The 16,107-nt window shown below is 42.0% G+C and overlaps 1 protein-coding gene across 4 annotated transcripts in view; it reads right to left on the bottom strand.

The window, feature by feature from the left end:
- LOC105452673 (myosin heavy chain, non-muscle-like) overlaps nucleotides 1-16,107 on the bottom strand; it is a 30,239-nt gene that overhangs the window by 1,111 nt on the left and 13,021 nt on the right. The window contains exons 2-10 of one of the 4 annotated variants that reach the window (XM_011694001.1): nucleotides 13,976-14,132; nucleotides 13,414-13,532; nucleotides 8,092-8,115; nucleotides 7,221-7,250; nucleotides 5,881-5,973; nucleotides 5,534-5,696; nucleotides 4,106-5,442; nucleotides 486-4,021; nucleotides 13-287 (exon numbers count right to left, since the gene is read on the bottom strand). In XM_011694001.1, the coding sequence (XP_011692303.1) occupies nucleotides 236-287; nucleotides 486-4,021; nucleotides 4,106-5,442; nucleotides 5,534-5,696; nucleotides 5,881-5,973; nucleotides 7,221-7,250; nucleotides 8,092-8,115; nucleotides 13,414-13,532; nucleotides 13,976-14,132 (5,511 nt within the window). In that variant the 3' untranslated portion in view covers nucleotides 13-235. Of the gene's footprint in view, nucleotides 1-12; nucleotides 288-485; nucleotides 4,022-4,105; nucleotides 5,443-5,533; nucleotides 5,697-5,880; nucleotides 5,974-7,220; nucleotides 7,251-8,091; nucleotides 8,116-13,413; nucleotides 13,533-13,975; nucleotides 14,133-16,107 lie in introns of those variants that run through there. The other 3 variants (XM_011693998.1, XM_011693999.1, XM_011694000.1) reach the window with 3 other exon arrangements.

The following is a 16,107-nucleotide window of genomic DNA, read 5'->3' as shown; positions in this document are numbered from 1 at the left end:
GGGGTAGAAGTATGTCATTATCACACAAGGTAGCAAGTCCAAATCGGCAATATTATTTTCAGGGTTAGCGGTTTCAAATTAACCAAAAGAGCTCGTTTAACTCACTGTAGCACACTGGGGACACTAATGGGATTGTTTCCTAGCAAAAAACTCTCTCAGGTAGGATACCAATCGTTTTTTCTCTCTTGACACCTACACATGTCAGAAGTTGATCACTTCCTTCAAAGATAAAACACTACTTTAATACTGCCTCATTACGTTCGCCTAAGGTTACAGATACGTATGGCCTAAAAAGTGTAACATAAAATAACACATATGTAAATCGTTAGAAAGAATAGTATCCTCTTGCTACTAATTATCCTCCAAACATTAAACCCTTTTACCCCCGAACCTTCAAGACCTTTTCATATTTAAACATTGGTTTTATTCCTTCCATATTTATGTATGCGTGTGTATGCGTGGAAAAGTAGATAATGTGAAATTACCTTAATTTATTCTTTAGATGCGTCAATTCCCGCGTAAGCTCTTCGTGAGATTCTATCATGTCGTCCATCTCTCTCTGCGCTTTTCGCTTCATGGTCTTATGCCTACTGATCTCCTCCTCCGCTTCGTCCAATTGCCTCTTCAACGCCTTCATCCTGGCATTGACTTTTTCCGCCTGTTCTTTATACTGATCGGAGTTTCGTCTCTCGTCCTCCAACTGTAGGCTGAGTTCCTTCAATTTCTTCTCGAGCTTGCGATTGATCTTCTGCTGGGCGAATCTCTCCTTGGCTTCGGTTTCGAGCTGCTCATCGAGATTGTTGATCTTCGATTCCAGTTGCTGTATCGTTGCCTTGGTCTTGGCACGTTGCGCAGTCTCTAGCTCGGTCAGCTTGGCCTTGAGCTCCTTGTTCTGTCTCTCTAACAGCATCTTATGCGACTCCAGCTTTTGCGTAGTCGATCGCTCAGTCGCCAAGTCCGTTGTCAACTGCTCGATCACAATCTGACCTTTTCTGGCACGATCCATCACGATCTCGGCGTTCGATTGCTCCTCCTCCAATTCTTCCTCCAAAGTGGCGATTCTCGCCTCCAGTCTACGCTTCTCGTCTAACATCAGGGTGCCCTTGTTGGCGTTGTTATTGACCTCTTCCTGCAGCTCGTCCCTCTCGTTCTCGGCGGTTCTTCTGGCGCGTTCGCTGCTGGCAAAGTCCTCGGTCAATTGCAACAGATCGGCTTCTAAGCTCTTGACTTTCCTCTCAGTTTCCTTAGAGGCAGCCGCCAGTTCGTCTCTGGCAGCCCTGGCTTCCTCCGTCTCTCTAGTGCAATCCTTGATTTGAGCTTGAAGTTTCTTCAGTTGCTTGAGCGCGTCCTCCTTCACCTTGTTGTGCATCTCCAACTGTTGCTCGATGTCCTTGTAATCCGCCTCCATTTTTTTACGTGCTGCGATAGCCGCGGCACGCTGTTTCCTCTCATCCTCGAGCTCCGCCTCGAGGTCACGGAGCTGCTTCACTAATCCCCGACGTTTTTCTTCCGCCTGTTCTTCCTTAGTCTGGAGATCACGCTCGAACTGAGCTCGCAACGCCTGCATGTTCACTTCCAACCGCAGTTTAGCATCTTCCGTGAATTGTAACTCGTCCTCCAATTCTTCAACCTGCGACTTCTGCTCTTGCAACTGCGACTCTAACGAACGTTTTGCCTTCTCTAACTCGTGGACATTCTTGTCAGCGGTACCTTGGTTATTAACCAATTCGTCCAGTTCCGACTGTAGACCTCTACGGCCCCGTTCAAGTTCCTCAACTTTCTCATTAAGCTCGTCCAATTCGCGAGTCAACGATAGCACTCTTGTCTCCTTCTCGCGCGCTTCTCTCTCCGCGGCATCCCGTTGCTCCGCATACTGCTCGGACACAGCCTTCTCCTCGGCCAGCACCTTATCGAAGTTCTTCTGCTTCTTTTCCAACTCGAGTACCTTTGCTCGCTGTGCCTCCAGCTCAATGATACTGTCCTCCAATTCTGCCTGGATCTTCTTCTTCGATTTGTCTAGCTTGTCATTGGCTGCCTGCAATTCTTCGACTTGCCGCTGGAGGCCTTCAATGTCTTTCGTGCAACGTTTCCTGGCCTCCTCGAGAGCGGCAGCCGCCTCTGCTTCATCGTCAGCACGTTTCTTGGCTTCGGCCAATTGTACAGTTAGACTCAGCAATTGCTTGTCCAAGGCACGTTTCGCTTCCTCTTCCTCCTCAAGTTGATCATGCAAGCTCTCTTTCTCACTTTCTATTGCGCGCAACTTCGAACTGAGAGCTAGTTTCTGCCGAGTTTCTTCTTCCAATTGCTGTTGAAGTTCGGTGAACTGGGATTCGCAGGTGGCCGATGCCTTCAATGCCGCAGATGCTTTCAGTTCGGCGGTTTCTAATTGCTGCATCACACTTTCCGCTTCTTGTTGCAGTTTCGTCACTTTCTCGGCTAATTCTTGTTTGTTTCGTTCTACCTCGACCAATTTTGCGTTTATTTCCACCAATTGTTGCTCCGCTTGCTTACGACGACGGTCAGACTCTTGCCTGCTTGCGCTAACGGATCTCAGTTCTGTAGCCAGGTCGGCGTTCTCGGCCTCCAGAGATCCTTTTGCCTTCTCTAGAACCGCCTTTGTTTTCTTCAACGCATCCATCTGTTCGTTCAGAGCAGTCAATTCTTGCGTATGCTTGTGACGCATATCGGCGAGGGTGGCTTCATGCAACGATGTTTCCTCTTCGAGGTTCTTCTTCAATGTCGCGAGTTCTTGTTCTCGTTTGCTTCTCAACTCCTGTTGAGCCGCGGTAGTATCTAAAGAATCGAGCAATTCGTTCTTCAGCGCTTCGAGTTCCTCATTCAAATCGCGCTTCTGTTTCTCCGCTTTACCCCTAGCCGCCTTTTCAGCTTCCAAATCTTCCTGAAGTTCGGCTAATTGTGACTCTAATTCTCTAAGCGCCTTTTGAGCTTGAGCTTTAGCGGCGCCTTCTTCGTCCATTTTCGCCATAACTTGATTGAGTTCTTCCTCGCGTTTGCCAAGTTGAAGCTGCATTTCCTCAACTTGCGTTTTCCTCTCGGACAATTGCTCCTTCAAGTCTGAAACTTCAGTCTCGACTTTTCTCTTGGATCTATCCACCTCTTGTCGTTGCTGATGATCTTTGAGGAGCCTCTCCTCGAGATCGGCGATCGTCGCTTCGTGCTTAGCTTTCAACTTCGATAAATGCTTCGCCTTCTCCTCTTCTTCAGCTAAAGTCTGTGAAAGATCATTGGCGCGTTCCTCGAGAATCTTTTTCTCTTTCAATAATTTTTGATTGGTATCATCCGAAAGAGCGAGATCTTCGTCTAATTTCTTGATCTTCGCATCGCATTGGACCTTTTCCAATTGCAGTTTTTGTCTGGCAGCTTCCTCTTCCTCTAATTGTTCTTCTAAATCGCTGATGTTTAACTGTAACTTCTTCTTCTCCTGGGTCAACGCGGCACTTCTCTCTTCTTCCTCCTCAATACGCGCTTCCAAATCGTGCAAAATTTCTTCCAGCTCTTGCTTTCTCGCGGCCAGCCTAGCTCTCATCTCTTCGGCTTCCGCGCAAAGCTCAACCTCTGCCTGCAATTGCTCGGCCAGCATCGTCTTTTCTTCGATTGCCTGCTGATATTTGCGCTCGTATTCTTGAGCCGAGTGCAACTGTAACTCCAGCTTGTCGCGAACCTGCTTCAGTTCATCTTCCTTCTGCGTAAGCTTTTCCTCCTGCTTGGTAACCTCCAACAGAGGCTTGACCTTAGTGTACAACCGCCACCATTGCCAATTGCGCAACTTCAGGTAGGCCGCACAGTTTCTCTGGATAATGCGGATCGCGTTAAGCTGCTGCAGACGTTTTTGATAGTTACGCCTGGCCAAGAAACCTCGACAGAAGGCCTGGAAATTGACGATTATGTCCGTGATCTTGTAGTCTCTCTCCTCCTCCAAGTGGGCCAACACCCCGGCGCGGAAAAAGATCTTTGATTGTCCAACACGATAAAGATTCGGATCTAGCTCCAATGCTTGAATCTATAATAAAAATTTATGATTTAGCGATACATTCCTATTATTTTTGATCGAGATATGCGATTAAAATGAGATCGAAATACATACCATCTTTTCGCAAGCCTTCTTCCCGTCCATAAATCCCTTGGGGATAGCATTCGGAGTAAGCAGTTCGTAGCGTTGTCTGAATTCTTGGAACGGAATTCTGTTTGGAAAGCCTTGCCGGCAGATACGGATACCCTCCAACACGCCGTTGCATCGCAGCTGATCCAGCACAAGCGGAGCGTCGATCTTACCGGCTCTCTTCTCGTGATTCGGAATTATACATCTGACGAAGTTCGGATTCGTATTACGTAACGTCACCATCAGCTTGGCCAACTGTTCCTTATACAGTTGCGAGACCGTCCTGAACATGCCCTTCCTCGTCCTCGCACCGAACTGTGTGTCCGTGAGCGCCTGCTGCGCCATACCGACGATCTCGGCGTCTTTCCAGATATGACACACGAACGGATCCTGCGAGGCTTGCAGAAGACTGACAACGTTCTCATTCAACGGGTCCATGTTCTTCATCAACCACTTAGCGGCAGAATAGTCCACCTTGCCGGCATAATGAATAATTGCAAAGTCGGCCACACCGCGGAAGTCAGTCTTCATGAACTTCGGGTGGACACTGTGAGCGCCGACCAGTTTTTCCACGAATGTCTTGTCCGTGGCTTTCGGGAACCAACACTCTTCGTCTAAAAGCGCCATAATGCCCATCGGTTTGTCGATCAGATCGATCGTCGGCTGCAGATCCAACCCAAAGTCTATGAACTTCCATTCAATTCCCTCACGCTGATACTCCTCCTGCTCCAGAATAAACATCGTGTGATTGAACAATTGTTGCAGCTTCTCATTCGTGTAATTGATACACAGCTGCTCGAAGGAATTCAGCTCGAATATCTCGAAACCGGCCATGTCCAATATGCCGATAAAGCTGGCGCCCTGTCGCTTCGTTCTGTCGAGGGACCTGTTGATTCTATTCACCAGCCAACGGAACATCCTCTCGTAGCAGGCCTTTGAGATCGCCTCCACGGCGAATTCCACCTGCTCCTTCGTCTGCGCCTTCGTAACGAAATCACGACCGACCTTGATGCGCGGCTTCAGGAAGGCTTTCGTCATCTCGGTCACGCTTAGGCCCAACAGGTGCGAGATCTTCTGCGCCACCGTGTTGTCCGGTAATGTCGCTTGATCAGAATTTCGCTCCTGGCGGAACTGCATCGAGCCAAACAACATCACGGCGGAAACGATACGGAAGATGGAGGAAAAGTCCTCGTTGGTCATGCCCATGATGTGCATTGACTTTACCGTGGAGAAGAATTCAGCGGAATCGTCAACACCAGGAACCGGTAAAGCTCCATTCGATAGGAAAGGATAGTGCTTCGGATCTTCCAGTATAAATTCCTCTGAAAGAATTGATAAACCATCACAAATTACGAATATCGAACACAACGAGCTAAAATAAAGATCCTTTGTTTTACGTATTGCGTAACTCACTCTTTTGTTCCACTGAGGCGCCTGCCAACAGCTGATAGAATATGTGAAAAGTCCTTTCATCTTTCGCTTGCCGAATAGCTCTCGACTTCTCCAGAAGATACGTCTCAATGTTTGCACCGGCTATGTAACCGGATGCATCAAAATTTATTCTTATAAATTTACCCTGCAACATGCGTATTATTATGTAACAATACGATTATTTGCAATAGGACAGAAAACATGCTAAAGCATATTGTATTCAATTAATGGAAATTACCAATACATATTTTAATGCAATTAAATAATTATTTTAGCTTGATTGGAAATTGATTCTCTTGTGTTAGCGAAGATTTGTTAATGTTACTTACGAAACGGGATGAATTATCGTTCTTCACAGTCTTCGCATTACCAAATGCTTCCAAAATTGGATTTGCTTGAAGAAGCTGTTGCTCGAGTTCGCCCTGACGAAAAAAATTTCAACAGTTAATAATAAACATCATCGAGAATATTCATTCTTTCAGGCTGATAAAAATAGCGCTAATGAGCAAAGTAAACGGCTTATTGCGTACATTAAGAAATGCAATGATGTAAAAGAAACTTTTGTTCTTCGTTTGTTCTTTCAAAGCAAATGACACCAAGTTCTTTGAATTTTTTGAATATTTAGATATATCTATACATGAAAAGAATAATTACAAACAAAAATTGTTTGCACACATAAATACAAATATTGAAAAAACAAATAATGAAAGATAATTTTTAATTGTTTAAACACTGATTGTTCATATAAAATTGATATAAATATATAAATATTCTATTAATAATATTAAATAATACTATAAATATTATGCTATATTATTAATAATATATATAAATAAAAATTAATTGTAGCACTAACAGAATATATTTTTTAAATCTGTTTGAATAAATAAATTAAAAAATGTAACTGCTATCCTAAATATTTCGCCAAAAATTTAAAGCACAATAATGTTGCTAGTTTCACGCCGAATATATACAATAACGCTAAATATAACAGGTTGACAGCTATAATAAGAAATAGATTACGGTAAGCGATAAGCGATTGTAATAATCGCTTTGTAAAAATATCGAAGACATAAAAATGTAAAAAAGACGAAGCTTGACTGGTCATTTCAAAATGTTGAATTCATTTAAATATAAGAACGCAAATTAATTCGGTCGATTTATCTTAAAGAAGCATGAAAGTTTTCGTCTAAAAGAATTTCCATGACAAATCACTGTAAGCTTGATTTAAAAATGAGCAATTCTATAGCATGGAAGTAAAAGAAATTGTCAATTCTAAATTGCGAATTGTAAATGTAACACATTTATCTTTCTACTTTCAAACGTTAGAACATTATTCATGTCACTTTGAGACATAAAAAATTTTTCTAACTGTAAGCATAATCGTGTAAACGATAACGAAATCTTTCACGCTTCCTTGCTCAGCGACGTATAATAACGTATTACGATTAACACACAAGCGCATTACGTGTATCAAGCATCGAAGTTTGATTTGTAACTTTTGCGACTTGTTAAACTGCAGCGCACCGAAAGGGTAAAAAAAAAAAGAAATAAACGACAATAATTGACGACAAAAGCAAGCTGTAAGGCAAAGACACTTATCACGACACCACACCAGTGTTAATATCGTTTCCTCCCACTTTCTTTCTCCCTTTCTCACGTTAATTACCGCAAACTTTTCCGTGACACTCCCAGATCCCTGGATCCGCAAGCAGCAGGAATAAAAAGAGGCAAGGGGAAGCTTCGTTAGCCACGAGAACACCGATAGTTTCGGTAGACGGTTTTGCGACGATTAATTTCTCACAGGTGGGTGATACGAAATGATACAATGGTATCTTTATGGACAAAACGCATGCAGGTACCGAGAGATCTCTCTATATTATATCTTATCTTATTATATTCATAAGGACTTATTTTAATCCCCAAATCCATCCTTTTATCTACAAAAGAACCGCGAGACACGTTCCGATACAATCAAAACTGAAAAAAATATCTTAATAAAATTAAAATATATAATTTGAATAAAAATGTATCACAAAATACATACAAGAATTAATTCAAACAACATAATACATATTAATATTATTCTCTTTAGAAATAATATAAACTTGGGCGTCAAATATTCATCTCGCGATTCTTTCTAAAATGTCATTTTTTTAAATTTTATATCAAACATGGCAATTTCTTATCGAATGGATACTCACCATATTTAAATCTCGTTTTATAAAAATATAGATAGCAATTGTATAAATAATTCGTATATACAATATGTACAATATATTTTGTTTACGTGTTTATATATAATTTGTTTGTATCATATTTTTCGAGAACACAAGTCTGTGACGTTATTACGACAATATTATTATATATCGCGATCTCCCTCTCTCTCTCTCGGTACGTGCGTCATTGAGGATACATCAAAAATCAAAAGAGTCTGTTAGTAAGGGGTGGATAAGCGAGAAAATAATACGAAATCCCGTGCCGCAGGCGTCGTCAGCCGCCTGAGCCGGGCCTTTGTTTTTTAAATTTCGTTGACTTACTATGATTAATGCCGGGCTCGGAGTCTAGGTGGGCGGCCGCCAAAAGTCAGCACCGAAAATAAAAGAATTTTCAGCATTAGATCAGAATCGGGCATGGCTTGGCTTTCGAGTCGCGTGTTCGTCCTTGGCCCGTGCGACTCCCTCACGTCCGTGTACCGAATGGCAGGTACACGAAGAGCAAACCGACCGAGACGAATAAACGCACGCGAAATCGAATCTTAGCAGAACGACAGAACCAATTCTTTCTTTCTTTCTTTTTATTGCTTTCTTTGTTGGATTTGTTCCGATGGATTTTGATTTTGTATTTTGAGACTTGAAAATAAATTTCTCAGATGCTAAATTTGCATAATTCAGTTTTGATACATATACACGTTGCGATATTACTTTTCGAATTCTTGATGAATTTGAAGTCGATTAGGCCTTAGTCTATAGTTCACTTGACGCTAAAAACGCTTCGAAGCATTTTATGATTGGTCAATTCGTATAAAATTCTTTATTCCGACTAATCAATCAAACGCTTCGAAGCATTTGTAGTGTGTCAAGTGAACCGCAGTCTCAATTCATTATCGAAAATTCAGAAATAGAACTGATTAAAGAATTTTCATTGATAATTAATTCCATGCGAATCTTAATTCAATCCGCGACTTTCTCGAAGAAATATTTAGTAGGTATTGAGAAAAAAAAGACACGCGACATACGGCAGACTCGCGAAACGTTCGCCAAGGAATTGTTGACTCCAAATTCATCAAGAAATTAATGATATTACAAAACTCGGCTGCGGGTCACCCTGTATACTCGGGAAGTAACGCCCCGATCGGAATAGTCTAAAATGTCCGTAGTGTGGCGAAACAAGCGAGCTTATTTGCTCTTGTGCATGCGAAACGATCAGGAATGTGCTGGCTGTGAACAAAAGTAAGACGATAATGCAGCCGATGCGATAGCATGCAGTCGTACCGTAGGCGAGTGTTCTCGTTTTACAGACTTTTTTTTACACGTACACTTTTGCATGTACAAACGCCGTGCGATCGGCGGTGAGGAAGGAACATTAAGAAGAAATCTGATACGCTGAAAAAGATCAAATCTTCCTCGAGATTTGTGCGTGCAAAATCCAGTTGAACGAGACGAGCAATTCTCGGCCGATCGGTGCATGATTTAAAAAAAAAAAAATATTTTTATTATTAAAGTACTAATTTTCTAATTTAAATTAAATTTAAATTTAAATAAGTGACCGATTTCGTTAATACTGACTGCGACTTCAACCGCGCTCTTTGTCTTCCCTTAAGAGACAAAGTGAAATTCTAAATTATAAATTAGCACTTTCATACAATATTTACAGAATTAATTTAATTCAAACGGAAAGCTTGCAGCATTCGGTGCAATTAAATTACTGCAAAATTAGGTATATACCTTTTCCGAAAAGGTCACCATTCTCTCCAGATTCATCGAGGAATAAAAATACCCCTGTCACCATTTCCGCTAACCAACACTTCCATGTTATTTACTCACTACTAACTTCAACTTGTGATCAAAGTTTACTGTACAAAGTATTAAGATACGTGTGCTTCAGATGTGCGTACTTATTATACATCGACATGCTATATATATGTACATGTACACTGGCTCGATCTAATAAAGGCCATTAAAAAATCAGACAGATAACACGAAAATTTAATTGCGTCGATTGCGTGTCTCTATGCGACCTGCAAAGATTAGTTTGCGACAATTACGATCACGACATCAAAGCGATAAGGACCGTCGAGTTGCGAAGTGCTGCAACGGGAATAGTCGAACAATAAGTACTCGAAAATATATATATTCGAAAATGTTTTTAACATTATATGAATTTCACTATACGCGCTATTACGCACAATATTTCGCATGTTTCCTTCGTCGCTGACAATAGAGTTTAAAATCACGATGATGAAAATTGAACGTTGAAAATCCAATTACAAAGGACAGCCTACCTCGCGAAGCGATCGCTTTGAACGTGCTTAAAAAAAAAAAAATTACAGTTGGGAGAAAACGCGATGGAACACCTGGAGTCCAAATTCCCATTTTATTTTTTTTTTTCTTTTAATCTACGATAGGCCTAGATTCTCTGCGCTCGGGAGATGAGTCACGCGCAGGCAAGCCGGCTCCTCGCGTGACTCAAGAGAATCAGAAAGAGACTCGGTCCGATAAGTGGATCGTTTGTCTGGAAAAGGAGAGGTCCTTCGGTGAGCACGATGCGCGCGTGTCTCCGACTCCCCGTCCTCCTTCCTCTTTCCCCGAGCCTCATCGCGAGCAACGTGTGTACGCGACGCAATACAGATCGATTGGGCTTAATCAACGTATAAACGAGCGCCCATCCGCCGCACGAGTCTTAATGCGAGCGCGACTTATGGTAATCGAAAATGTGTTAAGGCTCTCTCTCGCGGGGCGACCTTCGATCGAGTGGACGGAGAAGTCGCGATTCGCGCGAATCTTCGCAAGGAGCAGACGCTCTCTTCTCGATGCTGCTCCTTTTGCAGCGATCTCTTTATACGTTTTCGATTGCTACGAGTCTGAAACCGGCGGTGGAAAAACGTCGCTCGTGCCATTTAACAAAATCGATTATTTAAGATGTAACAAGAGTTATCATTCGCTGACGATAGATATTTCCTCTTCTTTCTTTTTTTTCAATCAAAATTATGAAATTTATATTGCATTCAATTCCGCTATTCATGTAAGATACTTGAGTATATATTTTTAATAGCTCTTTTAAGTTTTTAAGAATTTTGATATACAACAATTGTAATGCTTAAAAGGGATTTAATATTTCCAAAACCTTTGTTTTTTAATTCGTTACTTTTCAAATAATCGATTCGATATTAGTACGATATTTTTCGGAGTGCGAGGCTCCTGCATCGCTCTGTATATTTTACCATGTACTGCCATTTACGAAAGTGAAACCCTCAACGTGCGCCACGTCTCTAAAAGTGCCTGCGAGGGACCAAATCATATTGTTTACATTCAACATATGGTCGCCATTAATCCTGCTTAAATTTTTATCTGATTCACGAACGCCAAAAATAGCCATGTGACTTATAAAATTTACAAAAGCAGTTACAAGACTCCGCGAGGTCAGAACGTCCGGTGGGCAGGAGAAATGCATGTTACCAGTTGAAGATTGTATCTGCGCATTTTTCTCTCTTTTTTTTAGTGGCCGTCCTTTTATCTCCCCGCTCCCCCCTTCCCAAACTTCGACGTAATTTGCGGAAAAAAACAGTTCGTTCGCTGCATCTTTTTCGATTTATTAATAACGTTGCGCCTCGCGCGATGGTTCGGATTATACTCTTCAAGTATCCCGGCAAAACGCGCGAGAACAAAGAAGCCACTGTACGCGAACCTATACGGCAGAGGCTCTCAAACAAAATCTCGTGTTCTCTCTCTCTCTCTCTCTCTCTCTCTCTCTCTCTCTCTCTCTTGTATTCTTTAATAAACATCTCAAAAATTCCTGCGGCTCTTTCAATCCACAGTTCTTTCTAAAGAGAGAATACCAATCTATTATTTCAAAAAAAGACATAAAATTTATAATTTTTTTTTTAGTAGACATTTATGATTCGATATTGAAATTTCTTAGCCGCGACATTTACAGCTTCGTCTAAAAAAAGTCATTAACTGTGGACTATAAGAGACCATGTTAACAATCATCCGACGGAAAAATATCTATTTGAGAATCAGTCGTTCAAACATAGAAATCCGTTCGAACGAATGAAGAATTTTAACGAGTTTCGCACGAGACGGCTTCCTCTCGTGTATTAATTTGGCAGTAACCAATATGGAATTCCTCGTACCGCGAGCCCGTGGTAAGGACGTCACGAATCGGATATTGAGGTTGCATTTCCGGCGACGGAAGCGAGCGGCAACGGCAGCGAGGTTTTCCGAGCCTCGGAAAGGCTGACGCGATTGCGGTGAGCACGGTGACTCGATTACGCGAAATTTCGACGGTTCTAACACCGATAATCTGTATTCTCATCGCGCGTCAGTCATCCGGTTCTGAACTCTCTTTTGTGACATTAACTCTTTGCAAATTTCCTACAGCGAAATAGGCTCAACACAATTTGCGATAACTCGAAACGCTGAATACTTCGTGAAATTTTCTAAACAAAAAAAATTAATTGCTATTTTGGACAATGTTAGACATACTAAAACAAATTGAAACAATATTTACTCGTTTGTCAAGATTTGTCAGGTTAAAATTACGTTTGAATATAAGTTAAGTTCCTTCTTTCGCTTCAGTTTATATCTATAGGAAACAAGCATGTTTTGATGACGCTTCTGACTATAGGAAAATGAAAAAGAACCGCACCGAATAATTGGCTAAACACGTTCATGGTCGAACATTGTAATCGCATACCACGATCGCTCGGGTAACAAACGCCGTTGTAGTTAAATCTATTTACCGGGTAGCGTGTCAATTGTAGTATAGTCTCTTGTTGTGCTGTTTCGATATGGCCGCTTTGGTCATTAACCTTGGCAACGCGCATAGTTGTGAGTAGACATCTATCGTAAACATAATTGTGCGTGAGGTAATCGGAACCTTTCAACCGTAACGGTATTATTACACACACACACACACACACACACACACACACACACACACACACACACACACACACACACACACACACACACACACACACACACACACACACGTGACACTGTCATTTTAAGCCGGTTAAAAAAATGGCAGGAAGACGATATGTGCAACAAGATGGTATTTATTACGGAAATTAAGTTGAAAGGTATGATATGATTCCAGTTTCACCTACTTCAAATTATAGTAATCGCGCACACGCCGTCTCTCTCTCCTCTTGCCATGCTCGTAATTGTAACTGTCCCAGTGGCAGTTTATATAATGCGTTGAATACTCCATCCCGTTTAATATCGAAGATACCGAGATAACAAGAGGCGAGTCGAAAAATAAGCTCGACATTACTTCAGACTTCGAGATATCCGTTACGTTAGGAGCCTCCGCTTTTCTCGATCGACGTACGCGCATATTTCCGGGGACAGAGATCACTCTCTCTCTCTCTCGCGCGCGCGCGTCTCTCAGGAAGAGGCTCGCGGGAGAAGCATTCGCGCTTATACGGGAGCATCGGGAGGTTAAATGGCTCGTATAAACCGTGGTGGTTCAATTCGTCGGGCGCGCGTGTCTTCGGCGAGCGAGCGCGTGCGTGAAACACAATGGATCTGCCGCACGGCGGAAACCACCGCCGCCGCCACCGCCTCCGTCGCCGCCGCCGCCGCTGCCGCCGACAACGACAACGACGACGAACGTGCTAATGGACGTTGACTTACCGCGTTGGACTTGGGTTTCGACGCGGCCACATAGGCCAAATATTGAATCACTTTCTTCGTGTTCTCGGTCTTGCCGGCGCCGGATTCGCCGGTGCACAAAATCGACTGGTCCTCGCGATCTGCAATATACAGAATACTGGCGATTATAGATTATATAAAGAGAGAATATTCTTAAATGATAGAATATTATTTAAATATACTTTAAGACAATTAATGGAGCTTTCGAGAGCATGTTTAAAACGTAATGCATATTGCAAATAGAATATAAAGAATAAGGTATATAATATAGCATAGAACTTCGGATAACGAAATAATTTCGAAAAATCACACAAAAATAAAATAATTTGTTAATTACAATTTTTCGCTTGTCGCGCAAGATTAAAATAATTAATAACTCCATTTTGTGAGCGAATCAACAAGATTTTTTCTTGTCGTAATTTAAGTTTAAAGGATATATTTCGCCGATTTAAAATGCTTTTTTTCCGAACGCTAGATTTAACTGCTTAACAATACTAATTCGATGCAATAGGTAGCTAATAAAAATTTATAATTATATCGTTACCTTGCAACATGGAGCGATAAGCCGTATCGGTAATGGCAAATACGTGTGGTGGCACTTCGTGTCTCTTGATGCCTTTGTACCTTTCCATGATCTTCTCTGTGTATATCGGCAGTCTCTTATAAGGGTTTACTACGACGCAAAAGAGGCCAGAGTATGTCTGTAACAAGAAGGAATTTCGATTTATTACAATTTGATTGTGTGCATGTTTATAAAATGTTTATAAAATTATTACAAATTGACACAGTTGGGCCGGCTTCTTAAGCGTCTACCTCGAGAAACGAAAGCAAGAGCCTTATCTCATTCATTAATTAGTAGACCTAATAGCGGCTTCGTACGTATCTTCATTCATATCTCTCTCGGGCAAGAACATTATCTCCGTTTTTATCGAATTGATTATCGAACCGCGATTGCTTCATTGAGCTCTCGCGAAGCCGAATCAAAAGCGAGGGCATTTCGCTCGCGGACCTATTCGCGTGACCCAATTGTTTTGGTTGGAGCATTGTTTCCGCTGACGCTGATGAGCATTCCAGGAATTCTCTCGCGACAGTGCAGCGAGAGGGAGCTGGAACGGCACGTAAAGCTCGATGGAATGTCCGATCGATGACGTCACGTTCACCATGCGATGCCGGTTCGCGAGAGCGCGAGGTAGAGAGCGATGTAGCAGAAAGAGAGGCCGACATATACATACACTTCTGGTTCGCCGCTCTCCGGCGTCTTCTACCTCCGCGCGCTCTCCCTTTCTCGTTTGGTCGCGCGTTCTCTCGCACGTTGGCACGTTTTCTCCGCCGCGCCGCGCCGACACACACGCATGTGCATGTGCGGGCAAGCCAACTTTGCCATGCCTGCATGCTTACGACCGGTGGTCCTGAAACCGAGAGCCTTGACTCTCGCTCCTATATCCTCGGCGAAACGAGCTCCGTTTCGAGGAGCTGAGCTCGAGCCGAAAGATACCCGGTTCCAGTTCAGCGAGATAAACCTTAAAATTGGTACGATTTACGGAGAATAACATATTCGGCGGTCAGACGAACGCGTCGCATTCTTGGTGAGTGAGAGAGGCAACGGAATGCTTACTTGTGCACCGACTTTGGTGCATGCTGGATTTCTTGAACATCATCGGTTTCAAGATAAAAAAATGTACATGCGAAGGAATATAATCACGTATATACACATACTAACACATTTCTAATATTCTTTCAGAGAAATTATTTATCGGAAACTTTAGAAATTTCAAAGGATAACGGACTATTGATTGACAGATGTTACTTAAATGGGAATTACTCTTGAATAGCATTTAATCTGTTAATTTTTATTTAATGTCTATTATTTAAAGGAAAAGTCTGACATCTTCATTTAATATCTTTGACCAAAATACAGATAACAAAATGTATTAGGATTATCCAATTAGACTCAATAAGGTTCTTGATGTCATGTAGAATGTCATCGATATCGCAATGTAGACTTCCCTTTAAGATAATTTACTTGCAAAACGTGTATTATCGTTTATAGACTTTTCATAATTTTATGATAAGATAAAATCTTATCCGCCGGAAGCACATTATTCGATTAGATAAAACACTCAATTTAATTATTAACGCCGATCAAAATCGCGTAGTTTTACCGACGAGCTGAAATGAATTTGAATGACGCGTAAAATGGTTTGCTATTATAATTTGCATAGGCTCGGTAATTTACGACTCAGTTCGGCCGGGATCGAAAGTGTTTATCGTAACGTGAAGAGCGTCGGTTTCACTACCACAAGGATATCCGTTACAAGCGAATAAATCACGTATCTCGCATATATATATATATACAGCGGCAGACAGACCCCTATATGACTGACTAACGAAGGGATGCTTAATCTCTCGTGCGCGATATCGAAACGGAGCAAAGTTATTTAACCTTTTATCAGCGCGAGCAAGTGCACGCGAATGGCATTCGTTCACGGCTGTCCCGTAACTTAGCAAAAAATAATGTTTACACAGTTTTCCCCACACGTACTCGCCATTGTCTCTCCCAATCGTGTGACGTTTACATATCTCTCTCTCTCTGTAAATTAAAGCATGCTACACGCCATACGTTTCACGCATTTCATTATTGTACTTATATAAATGTAAGAAAATATACTGTACTTC

This window comes from Wasmannia auropunctata, unplaced genomic scaffold (genome assembly GCF_000956235.1).
Source record: "Wasmannia auropunctata unplaced genomic scaffold, wasmannia.A_1.0 LD336026.1, whole genome shotgun sequence".
Taxonomy (NCBI): Eukaryota; Metazoa; Arthropoda; class Insecta; order Hymenoptera; family Formicidae; genus Wasmannia; species Wasmannia auropunctata.
This window is presented reverse-complemented; position numbering and strand designations above follow the sequence as displayed.